Source organism: Somniosus microcephalus, chromosome 14, assembly GCF_052327205.1.
Source record: "Somniosus microcephalus isolate GS21.2 chromosome 14, FLI_Smic_1.0, whole genome shotgun sequence".
Lineage (NCBI taxonomy): Eukaryota > Metazoa > Chordata > Chondrichthyes > Squaliformes > Somniosidae > Somniosus > Somniosus microcephalus.
In genome coordinates this window covers 4598296-4623630 of record NC_141000.1, presented here as the reverse complement: position 1 = coordinate 4623630, position 25335 = coordinate 4598296, and the positions used below count along the sequence as shown (strand labels likewise).

General features: G+C 51.6%; 1 protein-coding gene across 5 annotated transcripts in view; it reads right to left on the bottom strand.

Moving 5' to 3' along the window:
• The window catches only part of phldb2b (pleckstrin homology-like domain, family B, member 2b), a 315268-nt gene that overhangs the window by 78945 nt on the left and 210988 nt on the right, over nt 1–25335 (bottom strand). For 4 of the 5 annotated variants that reach the window (XM_086006161.1, XM_086006162.1, XM_086006163.1 and 1 more), the window contains 4 exons: nt 15178–15267; nt 11141–11281; nt 9324–9521; nt 1368–1508 (listed from right to left, as the gene is read on the bottom strand). In XM_086006161.1, the coding sequence (XP_085862287.1) occupies nt 1368–1508; nt 9324–9521; nt 11141–11281; nt 15178–15267 (570 nt within the window). The remainder of the gene's footprint in view (nt 1–1367; nt 1509–9323; nt 9522–11140; nt 11282–15177; nt 15268–25335) is intronic. The other variant, XM_086006164.1, reaches the window with a different exon arrangement.

Here is a 25335-nt window from a genome sequence, read left to right as displayed (position 1 = left end):
CAACTCTGCACTGGGAGTGTCAGCTTGGATTATGGGCTCAAGTGCCTTCCTCTGATAGGAACGTGAACGGGGTTTCTGCAACGGATCGGGACAATCCCCCAGGAAATTCCTGGCGATGTGTATATTAAAGCTCACGCCAGCTTTTGCATAAAACACACAACTCATCGCACACAGCCATGAGGCAAAATTTTTGCAGGTCCCTATTAATACTTGTAATTGTCCAGTTCTAGGATTGAAACTCAAACCAGATCTGAAAGTGGACGAGGCCACTCGTTCACAGCAGTGAACATAGAATAACTCACCGCGAGCCTTTACACTCCTCACAAACAGGAGCCATTTCATGAGCTGCCCAGTGACTGAAAATGAACCCCCTCTTCCAATTTTGCAGGAGTTCTGAGTGGCAGACGTTTGACGTGGAGGTGCAGCAAACACTCGAAGGGTTGTCTGTATCCAGGCTTCTTTGCCTCACAAAGCTGCCTTCAGATTCACAAGCAAAACCAAAAATCGTTCCACCTTGCATCAAGCTTTTGATTAAAGAAATGGCTTTCATCCTTCAAGCACAGGAAGTGAGTGCCTTATTGGCTGTGACTCTGTTTCACAGCTTTATAACTCGGGTCAAAGTACAGGCTGACCTTTAAATTGAATCCTCCTGTACCATTTGCCCCAAGCCCCTGTCTCGCATCCATGGATAAATTAAACCAGGGCCCCCAGGGTCATTTTTGATGTTCCCTCCCTTATTCATGAATTTGAAAGCTCTTTTAAATAAAATGCATGTATCAAAATGGGGAGCTTGAACAAACACAGCTTCCACAGCAAGTGCTGTACTAGTAGATACAACAGCAGTCAATTCTTTCTCAAATTATTTCATATCTAAAGCTACAGATAACATTCTAATTTGCAAAACAAATACATGCTGGAACTCTCGCTCGATGAGAGAGCAGGTCGGAGAATCGTGCACAGAGATGGGCTCCTGATTTCCAAGCCACTAAATTTAATGCCTATATAAATCGGGAGTGCCATGAATTGGACGCACAGGCCTGCAACTCTGATGGGCACCCAGCTAAATTTTCAGTGGAGCAGGGGTGCTCCCCTCCCCCTCCCCCACAGTCCTGGTGCTCGGTCCCCCCGCAGATCCTACCCGAGGGCCGCTGCCCGTGGAGACAGGACAGGCACGGTCATTTCCCCCCCTAAAGGGTAGATGAGACCCAGGCCCAATTTCAGGCCTGGTCTAATTTCTACCCCAAAACAGCGTCAAATGTGTCTGGAGCGCACAAGGGTCTGCTCGAGACTGGAGAATATTGGCACCATTTAAGCTTCCACACAATCAGTGCCCTATTTTTTCGTGGTTATTCCGCTGGTAGACTGACCTTAGGGGTAGAACTGCGGCCCAGAGTCGAGCTCGTAAACTTGGGCGCAGCAGCTGAGCTGGGCTTTTTCCTCGGTACCGTGTCGCTCAGATACAAACCCTCCTTCTGTTGTTTTCTCCTGTCCTCCAGAGTCCGAAAGTTCTTTGGAATGAAACGTAATATATTCAAATCAGTACCTTGAACAAATAAGTGTCTCCAGCACAAAATATAACAGCGACTATATACAAACAAAAACTCATGCGTTGAAGGGCACACTTCCTGTCAGTGTCACATTTACTTCCTGTAACACTTTCCCTGTCACACTTTGTTGAAAATTCCCCAACGGTTATAAAACAGCCGATTCACCCACTCACGGGGAGCACTGCCACTGGAGGTCTGCTCGCATTAGGTACAAACAGGAACTGTGACTATTTTCCCACCAGTTAATACTTTCATAAAATTATTTTAATAAAGTGATTTAATGAACAGCTAATTTCTCCCCCAAAAAACCATAGTGGAAGTAAAAAATGTAGCTAGCATCAATTGCAATAACAGTGTTAAGAACAGTTATAATAACTGACACACTTGTCTAAATATGCAATTGTAAAGACAGCCTAACCTTTATTCAAAAGTAAGAAAGAAAGACGTGCATTTCTGTAGCGCCTTTCATGACCTCAGGACGTCCCAAAGTGCTTTACAGCCAATCAAGTACTTTTGAAGTGTAGTCACTGTTGTAAAGTAGGAAATGCGGCAGCCAATTTGTGCACAGCAAGATCTCACAAACAAAAATGTGAGAATGACCAGATAATCTGTTTTAGGTGTTGTTTGAGGGATAAGTATTGGCCAGGACACCGGGAGAACTCCCCCTGCTCTGCATGGGATCTTTCAAATCCACTGAGAGGGCAGACAGTTTAACGTCTCATCTGAAAGACAGCACCTCTGGCAGCGCAGCGCTTCCTGAGCACTGCACCGGAGTGTCAGCCTGGGTTATGTGCTCTAGTCTCTGGAGTGGGACTTGAACCCACAACCTTGATTCAGAGGCGAGGGCGCTACCCACTATGCCACAGCTGCAAAACCACTGAAGACAAGATGAGAAAATGAAAAATAAATATGTACATAGCTAAACGATGTTCAGGTATTCACCATAAATACATACAGGAAACTTTGTGCTATCCGGAGGTGAGCTATCCGGCAATCTGGAGCCACTGGCAAAAATCAGCAGCCGTTTTTTATTCTTTTTGTTTGTTTTTTTTGCTTTGTTTGAACAGTCAAGCTGTGCAAGGTCTGTAGCTATAGCAACAGCTTCAGCTACAGAGCTTTAGGGCCACACCCGAGTGTTTAGAAGCTGTTGCTAAGCAACAGTGTTTGTTGTCAAATACGGAGATAAGAATCTCTGTATCTCTCAACATTAACTCTGGAGAGTACGGCAGTTTTGAGGCAATGGCAGCAGCTCGGTCCCGTGGGTGCCGGATAGCACAAAGTTTCCTGTATTTCAGTATATAAACAAGATGTATCCCAGCCTGAGCAATGTATGTGGAAATCTGTCAAAAGGTTACAATGTAGGAATGGCTAGATTCCTAACTAAAGGACTGAGGTCGAGTCAGTCTATCAAACAAACGATGTTTAATACTAATCAACAGAGTTTAAAACGAAAACACAGGAGAACTAAATTACAGGTCTGTACTCTTTGCTGGCTCCATGAGGACTGGCTAGGGCGGCTCCCCAGCCTGACGTCATGACATCATCACGTTTTCCCGCCACTGGAGGATCACGTGATCAACGTGATGACGTCATCGCGTTTGGTCTCATTCTTAAAGGGACCGCGCTATGTACATGCAATGATATGAACAAAGATACAGATTCATTCTGTAGCTAATAATTTGTTAAAGATAATTATGTACATTAGATCAGAGTCCCCCTGGTGGCTCCGCCACATGCGCCCCCCCAGAATTGTCTTTAACAGTAAAAGTCAATCAAGTAGGAGGTCTGACAAGCCTGTCAGAGCGACTCCTGTATTCTTGGAGTGGACGTTGTTGAACAGCGGGCGGGCTGGTGGACGGAAGCCTTCGGTCTGGCGTGGATGCAGCGGGAGGTCGACCACGTCGTGGTGGCTGTGCAGTCTCTACTGGCCGGTCGATGTCCAGGTGTGCCGGTTTGAGATGGTCAATGGATATGTGGTCGGGTTTACCACCGATGTCTACAGAGAAACTCTTGTCGCCTGTCTCCAGTACGCGAAAAGGACCTGTGTAAGGGGCCTTGAGCGGATCCCTATGGGCATCATGACGAATGAATACAAATTCAGCATTCTTTAGCTCCGCTGGTACGTGTGAAGATGGAAGGCCGTGATGCGAAGTTGGGATAGGCGCAAAAGCCCTGGCTGTTTCCCGGTGGCTGCTGAGTTGTTTGGCTGCGGACCACGGCTCACTTGGAAGTGACAGGAAATCTCCCGGTACACGGAGTGGCTCGCTGTACACGAGCTCCGCGGCGGACGATTGCAGGTCCTCTTTGGGTGCCGTGCGGAGACCCAACATGACCCACGGAAGTTTATCCACCCATCCGGCGCCTTGGAGGCTGGCCCTCAGCGATGCCTTTAACGATCTGCAGAAACGTTCGCACAAACCGTTTGCTTGCGGGTGATAGGCCGTGGTGCGGTGAAGCTTGGTGCCGAGACCCTGGGCCACAGCGTTCCAGAGCTCGGAAGAGAACTGTGGACCACGGTCTGAAGAAATGTCCACCGGAACGCCGAAACATGCGACCCACGAGGAGAGGAATGCTCTGGCGACATCAGCGGACGTAGTAGACGCCAGAGGAACTGCCTCTGGCCATCTAGTAGTACGATCGACCATGGTGAGGATGTGTGTGAACCCCTGCGACGATGGAAGCGGCCCGACGAGGGCCACGTTGACATGGTCGAATTGACGTTCTGGTACTGCGAACGTGGCCAATGGGGCCTTAACATGACGTTGCACCTTAGACGTTTGACAGACGACGCAGGTGTTAGCCCAGTCGCAGATATCCTTACGCATTCCTCTCCAGACAAACTTAGCCGACATTAATTTTTGAGATGCCTTCACACCAGGATGCGAAAGCCCATGTATGGCGTTGAAAACTTTGCGGCGCCAGGAACGATCGGGCGGGGATCTCCCATGGAGACATCGCAGAGTAACGAGGCGCCTGCAGCGTGGAATTGCACATCGGTCGGTTGGAGGCTAGAGGTGTCGGTGCGATACGCCTGTGTTTCAGGGTCGGATGCCTGATCGGTGGCCATGAGGGCATAATCGATGCCCAGCTGGACTGCCCGTACAGTCGCGTGAGAAAGGCAATCAGCTACCAAGTTGTCCTTGCCAGCTACGTGTTGGACGTCTGTCGTGAATTCTGAAATGAAAGTTAACTGTCGCTTCTGTCGAGCCGACCATGGTTCGGCGGTCTTGGCCATGGCGAAGGTCAGTGGTTTGTGATCTACAATGCAGTGAAGGGATGTCCTTCTAACAAAAAACGGAAATGGCGGATAGCCAGGAACAGCGCCAGCAACTCCCGGTCGAAAGTGCTGTATTTGCGTTCGTTGCGCCGGAGTTGGCGGCTGAAAAATGCCAGTGGTTGCCACGTCCCGTTGACCCACTGTTCCTGCACAGTGCCTATGGCATAGTCAGAAGCGTCGGTGGTAAGGGCGATGGTGGCACCTGGCAGAGGGTGCGCCAACATAGTTGCATTGGCTAGAGCGGTTTTTGTGTTGTCGAAAGCATTGTCCATTTCGACCGTCCATGCTATTGTATCCTTTCTGGCCTTGCCTTTGAGGGCCTCAGAGGGGCTGCATGAGTCGTGCTGCCTTGGGCACAAAGCGGTGGTAGAAATTCACCATGCCCAGGAATTCTTGAAGAGCCTTGGTGGACTGCGGCCTTGGGAATGCCGTAATTGCTTCGACCTTTGACTGCAGCGGAATTGCACCCTCCGAAGTAATGCGGTGGCCCAAGAAGTCAATCTGTTGTAGGCCGAACTGACACTTGGCCGGGTTGATTATGAGGTCATGTTGGCTGAGGCGCCGAAAGAGGGTGTGGAGATGGCAGACGTGTTCCTCTTTGGTAGAGCTGGCTATCAGGATGTCGTCAAGGTAGACAAATAAAAAGGGAAGATCCTGCAGGACCGAGTCCATTAGTCGTTGAAAAGCCTGTGTGGCGTTCTTGAGCCCAAATGGCATCCGTAGAAACTCGAACAGTCCAAAGGGAGTAATGACTGCAGTTTTCTGGACGTCCTGCGGGTGTACGGGAACTTGGTGGTAGCCACGGACGAGTTCGACCTTGGAGAAGATTGAGTTTCCTGCCAAATGGGCGGAGAAATCCTGTATATGCGGGATCGGGTACCGATCGGGAGTAGTGGCGTCATTATGGCGTCAGTAGTCCCCGCATGGCCACCATCCACCGCCAGGCTTCGGGACGATGTGGAGAGGCGAGGACCAGGGACTATTCGACCAGCGAATAATCCCCAGCCATTCCATCGTGGCAAACTCTGCCTTCGCAGCCGCGAGCTTGCCGGGTTCCAGGCGCCGAGCTCGCGCGTAAACCGGAGACCCCGTCGTAGTAATGTGGTGTTCGACACCATGCTTAGTGGCCAAGGAGGAGAAAGTGGGCTTGGTCAGCTCCGGGAATTTACCTAATAGGCGAGTGAACTCGTCCGGCGAGGGCAACGCGCAGGAGACAGTGTGCGACGTTGCGGAACTGCGGAAGCAAGGGATGGAGTGGAAGGTGGCCGCGTTGACCAATCGACGATTTCTTACATCCACCAAGAAGCTGTTGGCGCATAAGAAATCCGTGCCGAGGATGGCTTGCGAAACCTTGGCTGTAATAAATTCCCACTGAAACCGTTGCCCGCCGAAGCACACCTGGACCCGCCGTTTGCCAAAGGAACGAATGGCCCCCCCATTAGCTGCCACGAGGGAGAGGCCGTGCATCCCAAACTGAATATCGAGTGCTGAGGCAGGAAGGATGCTACACTGCGCCCCGGTGTCGCATAAAAAGCGCCGGCCTGAGAGGGAATCTGTAATGTAGAGGAGTATCCCGGAATTTCCAATCGCCATCGCGGCCGTGGAACGTCCCTTAAACTCGGTCCTCCTTTTCTGGAGTTGCTGCTGGTGTTGATGTCGGTTTTTTTTTAGGCGCAAAACTGCAGGGAGGGCAGCAGCCTCTGGCTTTCGTGCCGAAACGGGCATGGTAAAAACACAAGCCGGGGGATGGAGGCACCGGGGCGGCGTTCGCGGGGGAGGGGTGCCTCGTGGCGGCGCAGGATTGCTGCGTGACCACATAAATCGTATCTGCTTCTGTAGCCAGTGCTGCGCAATCTGTGGCTTCTGATCTGGCGAGGGCAGCCTGAACCTGCTCGGGTAGTTGACTCAGGAATAACTCCCGAAAGAGGAAACATTGTGGTTCTGAGCCAAGGAGCGTGAGCATCTGGCTCATTAACTCAGATGGCTTGGAATCGCCAAGCCCGGGCGAAGCGAGTAGCCGGCGGGCACGCTCCGCCTTCGTGAGCCCGAAGACCTGTATTAACCGCGCTTTAAGAGTATTATACTTGCTGTCAACCGGGGGGTTTTCGAGCAGGCTGATGATCCGTGAGGCCGTGGAGCTGTCGAGTGCAGAGACCACATAAAGGTAACGGGTCTGATCCGCAACGATGTTTCGGAGATCGAATTGTGCTTCTGCTTGGACGAACCAGGAGGCCGCCTGTTGTTCCCAAAACTGTGGGAGCTTCAAAGCCACGGAGTTCGCATCCATGTTTCGTTGCGCTTCGCTTCTTCCGCGAAAATTGTTCACGAAAATTCGGGGTCACCACTGTAGGAATGGCTAGATTCCTAACTAAAGGACCGAGGTCGAGTCAGTCTATCAAACAAACGATGTTTAATACTAATCAACAGAGTTTAAAACGAAAACACAGGAGAACTACATTACAGGTCTGTACTCTTTGCTGGCTCCACAAGGACTGGCTAGGGCGGCTCCCCAGCCTGACGTCATGACGTCATCATGTTTTCCCGCCGCTGGAGGATCACGTGATCAACGTGATGACGTCATCGCGTTTGGTCTCATTCTTAAAGGGACCGCGCTATGTACATGCAATGATATGAACAAAGATACAGATTCATTCTGTAGCTAATAATTTGTTAAAGATAATTATGTACATTAGATCAGAGTCCCCCTGGAGGCTCCGGCACAACAACATATTTGTTGATGTTGGATTCAAAGGCCTAAGACTGGTCTTCAAGGAACCCATGTTGATCCATGGAGTTCCCTTCAGGACATGGCCTTGCTTACAGCATTCTCGAATGGGACAACTGCAAGAGCCATCGACAGTCGATGGGCCATCTCTCAGTAATGGCAGTAATATTAATTGCTTCTAATACTTTGTATGCAGCATTTGTTCAGCAGAGGTAGTGGCCAAGGTGTGGCTTCCCCCAACGCCGGGAACTCAAGTCAGCAGAGAATATCCCCCATTGTTCTTATGTTCAATAATGCAGTAGGTGGCGCCCATTGTAAATTGGCCTCAAAGCTGCCAATTCTAACCAAATGATGATTAAAATACAGAGTTTCTCATGAAGCAGATCTCCATTGTTGCTTGACACCAACATCTACAGATTCTGTGGGCGTGTTCCTGGGACGTTGCCTCTCTTGTCCTTTTCATTGATAAAGGTTACAGGGGAGGGAGGTGATGGCGAGTTGCTGCAATGCATCCTGTAGATCGTACACACTGCAGCCACGGTGGGCCGGTGGCGGAGGGAGTGAATACTGAGTGCAGACATGCCAATCAAGGGAAGCGCTCTGTCCTGGATGGTGTTGAGCTTCGAGTGTTGATGCGACTCCACCATCCAGGGGAGTGGTGAGTATTCCAGCACACTCCTGACAAGCCTTATAGATGGTGGGCAGGCTTTGGGTGGTCAGGAGGTGAGCCGCTCATCACAGAGTACCCAGACTGCTGCTCTTGTAGCCACAGTGTTAATATGGTTGGTCCAGCTTCTGGTCAATGGTGACCCCCAAATGTGGGTCCATAAATTTGCACTTTTAATTGTGACAGATTTTGTTTTTAAGGAATCATTTGTTTTAAATATCTGTAATAGGCAACTTGGGCCCAGAGTTGGATTCCCGCTGCGGAGACAGGCAGGTTTGTGAAGCTGGAAGCCTAACATCTGATTGGCTCTGCAGCAATGAGAATATATTCCGTGCCGAACCAACCAGTATGGAGGCGGTTAGCCAGGGCTGTGTTAATCGCATTTCAGTTCAATGCATTGTGGGTGTGGTCAGTGTCGCTCTGCATTTGAAGCTTGTCCCTGCTGGTGTTATGGGCGATGTGTTCTGAGTGAGTGGGGCAGTCGACTCTCTCCCATTCATGTGTATCTGAGGGAGAACACACAAAAACCGGAACAGCAGAGAAAAGGTTAACTCAAAAGGAAGGAAATCCTGGAAGGACTGTACCATCATTCGAGTAAGGAGGGGAGATCTGCAGCATGTCCTGGTGTATAAACAGAACCCCAATGGAACAGTCTGCCTATTGGGTGATTATAGGGAACAACTAAATGATTCTCTCACTCCGAGAGATAGCGTGCCCCCACACAGACAGGGAGAGGGGAGGGAATGGTAAGGCAGATTACTGATAGCTGGGACTATTGGTTTACTGAGTCGATGACAGTTGATGCCAAATAAATATTGTGTTAACCAAAGTTGGCAGATTCCTGCGCCCAACTAATGGAGGGAGAGCATGAGAGAGAGAGAGAGAGCGAGCGAGAGAGAGCGATACCATAGAGGAAAGGAAAGGGAACAAATGTAGAAACACATTGCATTAGAACCCGGCAGATGATTGATGGAGAGGCAGTGTATAAAGACCCCCCGTAACATGCACCCTGTTTACTCTTTTCTAATTTTGTACAAACCCGCACCAATGTACAAACAGCATCTCACAGACTGATATCAGAGGAAATGAGCGGCACTGACACATTACCTGATTGCGCCTGCTATGTTTTTTAGCTGGAAGAGGAGGCGGAGAAGGAAGAAGAGGAGGAGGAGGAGGAGCAGGAGGAGCATCTACACAAGGTACCACATCTTCAGGCCAATGCACCGTTGGTGGTTTAGGCACAGGGCGGGAGGAGAGGTGAGAAGGGGAGCCACATCCATGGGAGGGAGGCGATGACTCTGAATGCTAAACCAACAAAAGCAGGTAAGAAAGACTCAGGACAGAGAAAGTGGGTTGACAGTTCAACACTGCTCGTCTACCTGCCTCAAGACATTTTACCTGCAACAACTTGGAGACGGTGAGTGAGCTGATAGATTCCCTCGAGTCCAGGGGTGGAGTGGTGGAGGAGGGTGAGGATAGAACACGAGGCAGGGGCGGAAATCAGTAACCCCAGTCTCTGCCCCCCAAGATAACGAGCCGGGAACTACCTCGGGGGGGGGGGGGGCAGGAGGGGGTGGGGCTGCACCCCGTGACATCCCAAAAGGAGGTGGGGCCGGTGGAATTCCCACCTCCAGTGCCCCGGGAGTACTGGATGCTGGATCCAGTGGAGCAGCAGGAGTGTTCCGGAACATAGAATGCCGGCCCAGGTCATAAAGGGAGGCGGAGTTCAAGTATTAGGGGCTGTTCTCAGCCTGCTGCCACCTTGGGTTGACCCCTGCTCCCTGGAGTGCCCATAGTAACATGGATACCCGCCTGTATTGTGCGGATTGCCTGAAGCTGGGAGCTCTGGGGAGTTTTTTCTTATTCATTCCTGGGATGTGGGCGTCGCTGGCAAGGCCGGCATTTATTGCCCATCCTTAATTGCCCTTGAGAAGGTGGTGGTGACAACCGAGTGTCTCGCTGGGCCATTTCAGAGGGCGGTTAAGTGCCCACCACATTGCTGTGGGTCTGGAGTCACATATCGGCCAGACCGGATAAGGACGGTAGATTTCCTTCCCTGAAGGACATTAGTGAACCAGATGGGTTTTTACGACAATCTGATAGTTTCATGATCACCATTATTGACATTAGCTTTTTATTCCAGATTTATTTAATTAACTGAATTTAAATTCCCCAGCTGCCGTGGTGGGATTTGAACTCGTGTATCTGGATCATTAATCCAGGCCTCTGACATTAGCCCAGTGACATTACCACTACGCTACTGTTGAAATGCCACAAATTTCTTAGGGCCCTCAAAATTGGGCGCCAATCTGACAGTGCGCAGCGATGGCGCAGCCAAACTGAGAGGCCCGAGAACCAAAGCTAATCCATCCACGGGCTTCCTCAGAATAAATCAGGCCCGGACGCAGCCGGCCTGTCGGGTCCTGATCAATTTCACCCAGGCCGAAGCCCAGGGCTAAGACCAGGGTGGTGGGGGTGGTGAGGGTGGGGGTAGTGGGCGGGCGCACAGTAACCCGCAGTTATTTTTGTGGACCCAGGAGGAGAACTCCTGCTCCTTCCAACTCCACCTTTGGGGCCTTTTTTATTTTGAGCGGCCTCCAGCCGTCCCTTTGAGAGCTGCTGATTAGGCTGCTCCACTCCCGGCGGGGCTAGAGAGCAGGGGCCTCGTTTCAATATCGAAACGAGGCCTGCGTTCACTTCGGGCAGATCACCAGGGCACCTAAAAGCAGGCCCTGACCAGTTCAGCAGTAGCCTGAACAGGAGGGGTCCTCCGCCCTGCTAAACTGGCCATCGTTGTGCCCGTTCTAGGCTCATATAACGTTAGATTTACACCCCTTTATGTCGACAGAATGGCCCATTTTCACTCTCTTTACCAGCCATGGGTTCATTTGGAAATTTGCTGAAACCGGATCGAGCCAACCAACCTCTTCATGATGAGCTGCTGTTATCTGTTGGGGGATGGGCGTTTCACCAACTGGCTCAGGAGACACAGCGACAGAATCGGAGGGGCAACTGGTCTTTGAGGTGCTATACAACTGATTAATCTGGCTTACAGTCACATAGTCCTGGGAAAAGGAGCGAAGGAGCAGAAAGTGAAACGTTAAAAGGGGGAAAGTACAGCGGTAAGTAGCGGCATCAAAGCAAAGGGCAGGAACTCGCTGCGTAGGTTCAACAGTTAGAAACCGCAGGAGGACAGTAACAGAGAGAGAGGAGCTGAATGGCAAAATAATAGCAGGTGACATACTCGCCCATAACTTCCCCGGGGCATTTGTCGTGATCGGCCGCTGTATATTGCGAGAAAACCCAGCTTATGCCGATCTTACACCATAGTTTACAGTGCCTGAAGTGCCCCGCCCTCCCCCTCCCCCCACTCCCCCCACCCACTCCTCCCCACCCACTCCTCCCCCGCCCTCCCCCCCACCCACTCCTCCCCCACCCTCCCCCCTCCCCCCACTCCTCCCCCGACCTCCCCCCTCCCCCCCGCTCCCCCCACCCACTCCTCCTCCGCCCTCCCCCCTCCCCCCCACCCACTCCCCCCACCCACTCCCTCCCCCCCCACTTCCCCCACCCACTCCCCCTCCCCCTCCCCCCACCCACTCCTCCCCTGACCTCCCACCTCCCCCCACCCACTCCTCCCCCGACCTCCCCCTCCCCCCACCTCCCCCCTCCCCCCACCCACTCCTCCTCCGCCCTCCCCCCACCCACTCCCCCCACCCACTCCCTCCCCCCCACTTCCCCCACCCACTCCCCCTCCCCCCACCCACTCCTCCCCTGACCTCCCCCCTCCCCCCACCCACTCCTCCCCCGACCTCCCCCCACCCCCACCCACTCCGCCCCGCCCTCCCCCCCGCCCCTCCTCCCACCTACTCCTCCCCCCCACCCACAACCCTCCTATATTTTCGGAGTTAGTGCTGGGTGTAATTTTAACTGTGCGGTAAACCCACGGGATCGTGTGGGCCGCCGGTTTAACACCCCGCCCAATATTGCTCTCCACTGACTTGAATGGAGAGTGAGATCGGACAGGGTGTAAATCCTGCGGCCCACCCGATCCCATCTGTTTCCCGAAGGGCGGGTTCGGTTAAAATTGCCCCCAGTGTCCCTGGCGTGTCTTGGGTGAAGACCGAACACTGGTATCCTGACTAATGGCAGATTGTTGAGAGATCGAGAGGTCCAGATCTCACAGCTACCTGTGGTAATGGGGGAGTGAGGTGTGCCCCACTGCTGTGTGCCATCATGCTCTGCAAGTGAGGCGAGAGGTTGGCAGACATTTCTTTCCATTGTGAGTTGTTGGTGCACGGAACGTCTAAAGACAGAGATCGCCGCATCGTTTAATCAGAGCTGGGAACTGATCGTCCCTCAGTCCGAGAGCTGGTCTAGGTGGGAGGTCAAAGGTCAGACAGTTGCACAACAGTCTCATTGGCTCAGTTAAAGATGCAGCGATTGTACACTGGAAACGATGGAGGCTGTAGACGGGACCGTTTGAGTCAATATCAGAACCGATCCAAGCTGTGATGGTTTGACAGTGAAGAGGGTGAGATCTGCTGCTGCACGACTCTCGTTTGCCAACCCTGACAGCTCTTTGGGCGGGATATATGCCCTAAATATGAGATGCATGAAGTCTCCAAGTTGTGGCCAGTACATGAGATGCCAGTCCAGAGGAGCTGCTGCGTGCTTGATTCCATTCCAACTGGCACCGTCGCACTGCTAAAGCTTCCAATGGACTGACAACACCTGCTGCACGGGACTGAAGGACTCCTCTTCACTCGCCAATAAATCAAAATAGGATTTCCGTTAAAGTAAAAATACAAACACCTCTCAGACTTACTGTGGGTGCTCGTTAGTTTAATTATTATTCCCAACTTAGAATTTACTTTAAAAGGGTAACAATTTTATGGAAGGCAGCTTATGGTGTGTAATGAAGAGGCGATTCAATTAACATCCTGCACCGCGAATGTGTCCATTGTCACACCCCTTGCACCCTGACCCCTCACACCCCGACCCCTCACACCCCGACCCCTCACACCCTGACCCCTCGCACCCTGACCCCTCGCACCCCTCACACCCGACCCCTCGCACCCTGACCCCTCACACCCCGACCCCTCGCACTCTGACCCCTCGCAACCTGACCCCTCACACCCCGACCCATCGCACCCCGACCCCTCATACCCCTCGCACCCCGACCCTTCACACCCCGACCCCTCACACCCCGACCCCTCGCACCCTGACCCCTCACACCCGACCCCTCGCACCCTGACCCCTCACACCCCGACCCCTCACACCCCGACCCCTCGCACCCCGACCCCTCGCACCCCGACCCCTCGCACCCTGACCCCTCACACCTGACCCCTCGCTACCTGACCCCTCACACCCCGACCCCTTACACCCCGGCCCCTCGCACCCCGACCCCTCGCACCCCGACCCCTCGCACCCCACACCCCGACCCCTCGCACCCCGACCCCTCGCACCCTGACCCCTCGCACCCCGACCCCAGCCCCACACCCCGACCCTTTGCAACCCGACCCCTCACACCCCGACCCCTCACACCCCGACCCCTCGCACCCCGACCCTTCGCACCCTGACCCCTCACACCCGACCCCTCGCACCCCGACCCCTCGCACCCCTCACACCCTGACCCCTCACACCCCGACCCCCTCACACCCCGACCCCTCCCCTCACATCCCTCGCACCCCGACCCCTCACACCCTGACCCCTCACACCCCGACCCCTCCCCTCACACCCCGACTCCTCACACCCCTCACACTGACCCCTCGCACCCTGACCCCTTACACCCCGACCCCTCGCACCCTGACCCCTTACACCCTGACCCCTCGCACCCCGACTCCTTGCACCCCTCACACCCCGACCCCTCGCACCGACCCCTCACACCCCGACCCCACACCCCGTCCCAGCCCCTCACACCCCGACCCTTCGCACCCCTCACACCCCGACCCCTCACACCCCGACCCCTCACACCCCGATCCCTCCCCTCGCACCCTGACCCCTCGCACCCCGATCCCTCCCCTCGCACCCCTCACACTCTGACCCCTCGCACCCCTCACACCCCGACCCCTCCCCTCACATCCCTCACACCCCGACCCCTCACACCTCGACCCCTCCCCTCGCACCCCTCGCACCCCGACTCCTCGCACCCCGGCCCCTTCCCTCGCACCCCTCACACTCCTCGCACCCCAACTACTCGCACCCCTCACACCCCGTCCCAGCCCCTCACACCCCGACCCCTCACACCCCGACCCCTCGCACCCCGAACACTCCTCACACCCCGACTACTCGCACCCCTCACACCCCGTCCCAGCCCCTCACACCCCGACCCCTCACACCCCGACCCCTCGCACCCCGACCCCTCGCCCCCTCACCCCGACCCCTCACACCCAGACCCCTCGCACCCCTCACACCCTGACCCCTCACACCCCTCACACCCCAACCCCTCACACCCCTCGCACCCCGACCCCTCACACACCGACTCCTCGCACCCCTCACACCCCGACTCCTCGCACCCCTTGCACCCCGACCAACAGGGGGTGACGGCACCTGCTTAGCCCACGAGCGATGAGCCAGTGCAGGTCCCGCTCGCGAGGTCTGGGCAGGGGGGGAGGCTCGGATTGACCACACTGGGTTATGACCGATTCCAGCCCGTTGCAATGGTCAGTATTCCCGGCTTCTGCTCGAACAGGAGTAAGTTTCCAAACCGATTGTCGCGCTTGTGAGTGAGAAGCTTTGCGGGGAGCTCCTGGACAAAGATGGATTTTGTTGGCAGTGAAGACTTTCTTCACGGTGTTGGCGGAATGGAAGCTGCATCATTTGAGCGATACACACAGGACATCAGGAGTGTTTAAACCAGTCTCGCCCCGTACTGTGCACTCAATATAACAAGTAGTGTGGGTAAAAAGTTACCATTTAAAGGACAGTTTACATGGTTGAAAGGGTGTAAGAATATAATTACCTCCTTAAATGTGTTCGGACTGATGGGGAGGCTTGTCCCGCCGGTGCTGTCACAATACTCCCTCTCCAAACTCATCAGATTCTCTTTTTCCTAAGGGGAAGAAAAGAGTTTTGATTCATTTTTAGCCGATTCGTGCTGTCTAAACCGGTGTCGTCCAATACATTCGCCACCAGCCGCATCTGGCCAACTGGCAATCCAGATGTGGCCAATTTCATTTCTGATTAGTAAACAATGAGTAATAGACACCGTCGTTGGGCGTGTGAGCTCAATACTCAGTCACACGGCATAAGCAGGTGAACTTTAACCTTTTTGTGCGTTTGTTGGTAAAATGGTACGAGGAAAAGCAGAGTGTGCGAGTGTTATTTGATCGTTGTGGCTGCTTTACTCCCTTGGTCACTGAATGGTGGCCGATGTTTGTTCAGTAAACACACCCGTGAAGTACGTTTACCTGTATTGTGTGTGAGGTGTTTTCTACTAAAATGAGTGCATGTGGCTAAAACGGTGTCAGCGTAGCCTCACCTAAGGATAGTCAGTGATTTCTGTTGGGCAACACTGGTCTAAGTCGAGCAGTCCCAGAGCGGAGCATGGTTCCTAGTTTCAGCACTCCTGCACTGAATCCCTATCTGTGGCCCCTCATGATGAAACTGATGGCACCGTGGTACCAATCATCAGTCCAAGGCCTGCCAACTCTGCTTGGACATGTTCCGAGAAAGTTCTAATTTCTCCTTATGTGACTTGGTGTCAAATTTTTTTTTGTCTTATAATCGCTCCTGTGAAGCACCTTGGGACGTTTTACTACATTAAAGGCGCTGTATAAATACAAGTTGTTGTTGTTGAAATACTCAGCGGGTCAGGCAGCATCTGTGGAGTGAGAAACAGAGTTAACGTTTCAGGTCGATGACCCTTTGTCAGAACCTCATCCACCTGCTCTACAGATGCTGCCTGACCTGCTGAGTATTTCCAGCATTCTCTGTTTATATTTCAGATCTCCAGCATCCGCAGTATTTTGCTGTTGTTTTGGACATATTCCTGGCGGTTCCATCACACGGCCTCTCACTGCCAACCGTTCCACCTGGTCAAACAGCATTTTCTGCCCATCTCCAATATTTTTATAAACAATATTTTTACTGCCCCTGTCATTTTTCTCCTGGGTTGTTCGCAGCAGTGTCCAGATTAATCTTTAAATCCTGGAGACACCAGGACAATCCAGGAGGGTGGCAACTGTAGTCAGTTTTTGACCTGGGTACAATTCCATCCCTTGTCCACACTGTGATCAATTCCAGTCAATGGGGCAGAAATGTGTCCTCGTGGCACCCGTTTTAGAGGTGTAAACTGGAACATAGGGACAGGAGGAGGCCACTCACCCCCTCGAGCCTGTTCTGCCATTCAATTCCATCATGGCTGATCTGTATCTCAACTCCATTCACCCGCCTTTGCTCCCTATCCCTTGATGCCCTCATCTAACAAAAATCTATTGATCTCAGTCTTGAAAACTCCAATTGATCCCCAGCGTCCACAGCCTTTTGGGAGGGAGGGGGAGGGGGGTAAAGAGTTCCCGATTTCCACTACCTTTTGTGTGAAGAAGTGCCTTCTGACGTCACCCCTGAACGGCCTGGCTCTAATTTTAAAATTATGTCCCCTTGTTCTGGACTCCTCCCAACAGAAGAAATAGTTTCCTTCTATCCACCCTATCAAATCCTTTTAAATACCTCAGTTAGACCACCCCTTAATTCTCTGTACTCTAGGGAGTAGAAGGCAAGTTTATGCAATCTGTTTTACTGGTCTCTACTTGTTGAAAGATTTTCCCGTCTTTCTGCAGGAAGAATGTTTGGAGCCTTGCATTGCCGGTGTTTTTGTCCCACTGGGTGGAAGCTACGGCCTCATCCTGTAATACCAGATCCTGTTGATGATACTGATGCTATACTATCCGGCTGAAAGGAAAAGCTGAGCTCTGGCAAACTTAGCAGGAGCTGTCACCCAGAGCTGGGAATTCAATCACTGACCACCAGCATTCCAGCCTAATCACAGTCGACATCACTGTGACAGCTAAAAGTAATTAGTAACATTCAACAGCGCTGTGCGTGCTGTGGGAACTGCTTCAATCTGCTATTTATACAAAGGCCACTGCGGTATTGCCGCTCTCACTGTGAGAACTATTCCTGTCTGCTATTTATACTGAAATCACAGCACTATTCATGTTTCCTTTTTAAACTGAGAAACAAAGGTGAAAGGGCAAGGCTCAGAGCGCAGGAGGAGGCCAAGGATCATAGTTCAGGAGATCACCAAGGTGATAGGGTAAGGATCATAGTTCAGGGGATCACCAGTGCAGGAGGTCAGCACCATTGACTTAATCCATCTGAACACACAGAAGGGCTTCGACTTAATGCCTGACCCTCAACTCATGGTAACCGAATAGAAAATTGACAAAGTTGATCTAAACAAATTGTTCCTGGTGGTAAATGGATCAAATTCTAGGGACAAGAGGAAGCCCCACCGGTTCACCGTCCCCAGGTATTGATGTTAAGGTTGTCATTTCCGTTTTCAAATTCTGTCACAGTCTTACTCCACCTAATCCAAAGCACCTTCTGCAATGTTACCATCTAGACCATACCTTCTGCTCCAGCTGTGTATTATTGCTCATCCCTCATTCCCTACAGTCCACCAATAAGACCAATCTTTCAGACCCTTCACTCATGTGCTTTGGCACTCCCTCCCAAAACCTCTCTGCCTGGCTACCAATCCCCCTTCCTTCAAGTGCTTCCCTTTCAATCTTTCTCTGTGATCATGCCGTTGGTGCGTCCCTCTTTAATCTTCAACGTATCCTGCTCGGCATCTCCTCTCCCCTTTTTAAAGCGATTTAATTCTCAACTTTGTTTTCAAATCCCTCATGGCCTCGCCCCTCCCTATCTCTGTACCATCTGTACCATTGCAGGGAACATAAAAACTGACTGTAAAATCTTTTATAGATATGTGAAGAGAAAAAGATTGGTGAAGTCAAGCGTAGGTCCCTTGCAGTCAGAATCAGGGGAATTTATAATGGGGAACAAAGAAATGGCAGACCAATTAAATACATATTTTGGTTCTGTCTTCACAAAGGAGGACACAAATAACCTCCCAGAGATGTTGGGGAACATAGGGCCTAATGACAGGGAGGAACTGATAGAAATCAGTATTTGTAGGGAAATGGTGTTAGGGAAATTGATGGGATTGAGGGCCGATAAATCCCCAGGGCCTGATAATCTACATCCTAGGGTACTTAAGGAAGTGGCCCTAGAAATAGTAGATGCATTGCTGGTCATCTTCCAAAATTCGATAGACTCTGGAACAGTACCCATGGATTGGCGGGTAGCTAATGTTACCCCACTATTCAAAAAGGGTGGTAGAGAGAAAACGGGGAATTACAGACCGATAAGCCTGACATCGGCAGTGGGGAAAATGCTAGAGTCCATTATAAAAGATGTAATAGCAGAGCACTTGGAAAAAAGTGACCGGATCGGACAAAGTCAACATGGATTTACAAAAGGTAAATCGTGCTTGACTAATCTATTGGAACTTTTTGAGGATGTAACTGGTAAGATAGATAAGGGAGAACCAGTGGATGTGGTGTATTTGGACTTTCAAAAGGCTTTCGATAAGGTCCCGCATAAGAGATTAGCGTGTAAAATTAAGGCACATGGGATTGGGGGCAAGATATTGACTTGGATAGAGAACTGGTTGGCAGACAGAAAGCAAAGAGTTGGAATAAACGGCTCTTTTTCCGAGTGGCAGGCAGTGACTAGTGGGGTACCGCAGGGTTCGGTCCTTGGACCCCAGCTATTCACAATATATATTAATGATCTGGATGAGGGAACTAGATGTAATATCTCCAAGTTTGCAGACGACACAAAACTGGGTGGGCGTGTGTGCTGTGAGGAGGATGCCGAGAAACTCCAGTATGATTTGGACAGGTTGGGTGATTGGGCAGAAGCATGGCAGATGCAATATAACATGGATAAATGCGAGGTTATCCACTTTGGTGTCAAAAACAGGATGGCAGATTATTATCTGAATGGCAATAGATTGGGAGAAGGGGAAGTGCAACGAGACCTGGGCGTCCTTGTGCACGAGTCGCTGAAAGTAAGCATGCAGGTGCAGCAGGCGGTTAAGAAGGCAAATGGTATGTTGGCCTTCATAGCGAGAGGGTTTGAGTACAGGAACAAGGATGTCTTGCTGCAGTTGTACAGGGCCTTGGTGAGACCACATCTGGAGTATTGTGTGCAGTTTTGGTCGCCTTATCTGAGGAAGGATGTTCTTGCCATGGAAGGAGTGCAGCGAAGATTCACCAGGCTGATACCTGGGATGGCAGGAATGACGTATGAGGAGAGATTGAGTCGATTGGGCTTGTACTCGCTGGAGTTTAGAAGAATGAGAGGGGATCTCATTGAAACTTATAAAATTCTAACAGGACTGGACAGACTAGATGCTGGAGGGATGTTCCCGATGGTCGGAGAGTCCAGAACCAGGGGTCACAGTCTAAGGATAAGGGGTAAGCCATTTAGGACAGGGATGAGGAGGAATTTCTTCACCCAGTGAGTGGTGAACCTGTGGAATTCTCTACCAAAGAAGGCAGTAGAGGCCAATTCATTAAATATATTCAAGAAGGAGTTGGATATATTTCTTAAGGCTAAAGGGATCAAGGGATATGGAGAGAAGGCAGGGACAGGGTACTGAATTTGGACGATCAGCCATGATCGCATTGAATGGCGGAGCAGGCTCGAGGGGCCGAATGGCCTACTCCTGCTCCTATCTTCTATATTTCTATGTTTCTATCTTCCAGTCCTACAACCCTGTGAGATCTCTGCGCTCCTCCAATTCTGGCATCCTGCGCATCCTCAATTTTCATTGTTCTACCATTGGTGGCCGTGAATTCCCTCCTTAAACCTCTCTTTCCTCCTTTAAGACGCTTCTTAAAACCTACCTCTTTGACCAAACATTTGTTCATCTGTCCTAATATCTCCCTAAGTGGCTCGGTGTCAGATTTTGTTTGCTAGTGCTCCTGTGAAGCGCCCCGGGACATTTTACTCCATTAAAGGCGCTCTATAAATGCAAGTTGTTGTTGAGGTGTTTTTCTGTGCGAAGGACACAATATAAAAGCAGAAGGTTGGTTGGAAATTCTTCAATGAAAGTGTAATGGATCTGTAAACTGAGCACTGGGAATGACCACTGAACAAACAGTATAAAGGGGTTCAATTCTGTGGCTTGTTGAAGAGAGAACGGGCTGAAGGATATTGCGAAATGGTGAGTAGGTACAGTTCAGATCTATTAAAAAGGGGCAAACAGGTTGGGCCAAGTGGGCTTTGCCTGTTCCTATAATTGCTTGGGGGCAGATTCCTTCTGAGCGCTTTGTGTTCTTTAGAAACAAGTTTACAATTTTGTAACAAGCGTGCGGAGGACGTTTCTCCCTCATGGTCTACAGGCTGCGAACATGGCCTGGCCCCGATGTCCTTCCAGGCTTAGTTTGATCCAAGTGGATTGGGAAGGGCAGCAGAGGTTGGGAGACACTCAAACCAAATATTACCAGTTTCCTGACTGGTGTACCTTGCAGAACCTCATCATCAGTCAAACGGATTCCGATATAAAGGCTCAATCACATTAATAGGGAGACTACAGACCACCTAATAGTGGAAGGGAGGTGAAGGAAGAAATATGCCAACAAATTAGGGAAATGAGTAAAAGACATAGAATAATAATCGTGGGGGATTTCAACCACCCTGAAATTAATTAGCCAGAAGAGGTAGGTAAAGGGGGTAAAGGAATGCAGTTCCTACAATGTGTATAGGTTTCCTTTCTAACCCAGTATACAAGAAGCCCAACAAGGGAGGATTCACTACTGGATCTAGTAATGGGGAATGAACCAGAGCAGATAAGAGAAGTAAAAGTAGGGGAACATCTAGGCAATAGTGACCATGATATAATAAGTTTTAAGATAATAATTCAGAAAGACATAAGCATGGCAAAGACCAGGGTAATAGATTGGAAAAAAGCCGATTTTAAGGGGCTGAGAATAGAACTTGGGAAAATAAAATGGACAACAATATTGGCAAACAATGATGTAGAACAGCAATGGGAAACATTTAAAACGTTATTAAACAGAGCCCAGGAAAACAATATTCTGCTGAAAAACAAGAACCAACTAAACACTACTGAAACACCATGGATGAATAAAGACATAAGGGAACAATTGAGGGTAAGCAAAGAGGCGTACACTAAGTACATGGACCGCAGGGGAGAGCATGACAAGGGAGAATACAAAGAGATTAGGAGAGAAGTAAAAAACAAACAATTAGGAAGGCAAAGAGGAACTACAAAATTAAATTATCAAAGAACATAAAACAAAATAACTAATAAAAAAAGGAAAGTCGGGATGGGAATAGGTCCACTAAGGGATGGACAGAATAAAATCACAGGCAATGATAGCGAAATGGCAGAAATATTTTTTAAAATTATTTTGCTTCAGTATTTACCAGGGGGACGGATCAGATGGACATGACATTGAAAGATGAGATTAATAATGATATAACCACATTTAAAATAAAAAAGGAGAAATATTAAATAAACTAATCAAAGAGGATAAAACCCCTGGTCTGGACAGATTGCATTCTTGAGGAGGCTGAAGGGATGTAATCTGTCACCCCCGATCCTCTCTAACTTCTACCGCTGCACTATAGAGAGCATCCTGACAAACTGTATCACGGTATGGTACGGCAGCTGTGTGGTAAACCACTGTTATTGTTCACTATCGTTACACTATGGTTATCACTGTTATATCGTTACACTATGGTTATCACTGTTTACACTGTTGTATCACTACACGAGGTCGCCTCTTGTCACGCTGTTATACCTGGGCTGACCACTGCTGACTCCGCCCATGGCTCCACCTACTTGCCCAGGTATAAAGGTGGTCGACTGGCTGGTATTCCTCCTTGTTGGATCCGATCACCCACGAGGGTGGGCTCTGTTATTTAGCCAATAAAAACCTACAGTTACTGTCTTAACTCGTCGCTTTTCATTGGATGAATTGATAGATATATCAATTTTATTGGCTAAATTTTGAAATGTCTTTAACGGAGCAGCCAACAGCCACAGCAGCCGGCCTGGCTGCGAGCCCTCTGACCGCCGTACCTGGATCTAAACCCACAGGCAGCAAACTCATCCCTCGACTTCAAACACTGGCTGAGCTGTTTCAAATCCTACCTGGGAGAATCCGGCGTGCCTCAGAGATCCAAACTAAGAGTTCTGACCGCCCAAGTGAGCCCTAAAGTATTTGCACTCATCCAGGACCTTACTACATACGAGGCCGCCCTCAACCTGCTGAAAGAGCAGTGCCGGAGCCCGGTAAATTCTATGTATGCCAGACATCTCCTAAGATCCTGCCCGCAACAGCCAGGAGAGTCTGTAGATGAATTTTTACGGGCGCTACAAACACTCGGCAGGGACTGTGACTTTAAAGCTGTAACAGCTGCAGAAAATACTGAAGAGAATATCCGCGATGCCTTCGTGAAAGGCCTTCGGTCCGACTACTCACGGCAAAGACTGCTCGAATCAAAGGACCTCGACCTGAACACAGCTGCAGCCCTCGCTCGCTCTCTGGAAGTGGCCCATCGGGACCTCGAGGCGTATTCCAGGTACTGTGCTGCGCGACCCTGGGACTCGGGCCCGACCCCGACCGCAATACCCCTCGCACCGCCGCCTCTGGGACCTACCTCAGCGTCGGCGTCCCGGACCCGATCGGGACCGCCACCCCCGGTACCGGCTGCGACATCGGAGCCCCGCGATCGGGCCGCCGGCTGCTTTTTCTGTGGCCAGGCGAAACACCCGAGGGCACGCTGCCCTGCAAGAAACGCGACCTGCTCCGACTGCCACAAGAAAGGCCACTTCGCGAAGGCCTGCAGGGGGAAAGCCACAGACGCCAGCAGTGCGTCATGCGAGTTGTGGGGGCGGCCATCTTTCATCAAGGCCACAGATGCCAGTATCCCCTCGTGTGAGTCGTGGGGCGGCCATCTTTGATCAAGGCCACCGACACCGGCAGTGCCTCATGTGAGTTGTGGGGGCGGCCATCTTCTCCGCCATTTTATACAACGTCGTGGGCACCGCCATTTTGTTCACCACACTCGACCGCCACCTTGTCTCCAGACCCGACCACAGCCTCACCCGCAGACTACAGCAGCTCGCTCAGCCATACACTAGCCTCCGTCACACTGGACCAAGCTCGCCCGCATCACCTGTCCAAGTCCATGATGGACATCAAAGTAAACGGCCACACCACGACCTGCCTGTTCGACAGCGGAAGCACGGAGAGTTTCATCCATCCAGACACGGTGAGCCACTACTCCCTCACTGTCCAGCCAACGTGCAACCGGATCTCGATGGCGTCGAGGTCCCATTCAACAGACATTAGCGGATACTGTGTTGTGACCCTGTCGGTTAGGGGCACGGAGTATAAAAATTTTAAACTTCTCGTCCTGCCCCAACTCTGCGCTGCCGTCCTACTAGGGCTGGATTTCCAATCCCACCTTCAAAGTGTCACTTTGGCATACGGTGGACCCCTCCCCCCACTCACAGTCGACAACCAACAGCCTTTAAACCGCCCACCGCGTACCACCTGCGGCCTATCCACCCTCAGGGTTCCGCCCCCCTCCCTGTTCGCCAACCTCACCCGCGACTGTAAACCCGTCGCTACCAAGAGCAGGCGGTACAGCGCCGGGGACAGAGCTTTTATTAGCTCTGAGGTGCAGCGTCTCCTGAAAGAGGGCATCATCGAGAGGAGCAACAGCCCCTGGCGTGCCCAGGTCGTAGTCGTTAAGACCGGCGATAAAAACCGCCTAGTCATCGACTACAGCCAAACCATAAACCGGTACACCCAGCTGGACGCATACCCACTTCCCCGCATATCTGTTATGGTCAATCAGATTGCACAGTACCGAGTATTCTCTACCATCGACCTTAAGTCGGCCTACCACCAACTCCCTATCCGCCCTGAGGACCGCCAGTATACCGCCTTCGAGGCGAATGGCCGCCTCTACCACTTCCTTAGGGTTCCCTTCGGCGTCACCAACGGGGTTTCGGTCTTCCAAAGGGAGATGGACCGGATGGTTGACCAGAACGGGCTGCAAGCCACGTTCCCCTATCTAGATAACGTCACCATCTGCGGCCGCGACCGGCAGGACCATGATGTTAATCTGGAGAGATTCCTCCGTACGGCCCAACGGCTGAACCTCACCTACAATAAGGAGAAATGTGTGTTTAACACCTTGAGCCTTGCCATCCTCGGCTGCGTAGTAGAGAACGGAGTCATCGGCCCCGACCCCGAAAGAATGCGCCCCCTCATGGAGCTTCCCCTCCCCCACTGTCCAAAGGCGCTGAAGAGGACCCTGGGGCTCTTCGCCTACTATGCCCAATGGGTGCCGAATTATGCGGACAAAGCCAGACCCCTCATGAAGTCCGCCTCCTTCCCCCTGACGGCAGAAGCGTGCGCAGCCTTCTCCCTCATTAAGGGAGACATTGCTAAGGCCACAATGCACGCGGTGGATGAGTCTATCCCTTTCCAAGTGGAGAGCGATGCATCCGACTTCGCCCTAGCCGCAACCCTTAACCAGGAGGGGAGACCGGTGGCCTTCTTCTCAAGGACCCTCCAGGGCCCTGAGATCCGACACTCCTCGGTCGAGAAGGAGGCCCAGGCGATCGTGGAGGCTGTACGATGCTGGAGGCATTACCTGGCAGGCAAACGATCTACCCTCCTCACCGACCAGCGTTCGGTCGCTTTTATGTTTAATAACAAGCTGAGGGGCAAAATCAAGAACGACAAGATCTTGAGGTGGAGAATCGAGCTCTCCACCTATGATTATGAGATCTTGTACCAGCCTGGTAAACTGAACGAACCCCCAGATGCTCTATCACGAAGTACATGCGCCAACGCGCAAATTGATAGACTGCAGACCCTCCACAACGACCTCTGCCACCCCGGAGTCACCAGACTTTACCACTTCATTAAGGCCCGCAACCTGCCCTACTCCATCGAGGAGGTCAGGACCATGACCAGGAACTGCCAAACCTGTGCCGAATGCAAACCGCATTTCTTTAGGCCGGACAGAGCAAGCCTGATCAAGGCCACCCGCCCCT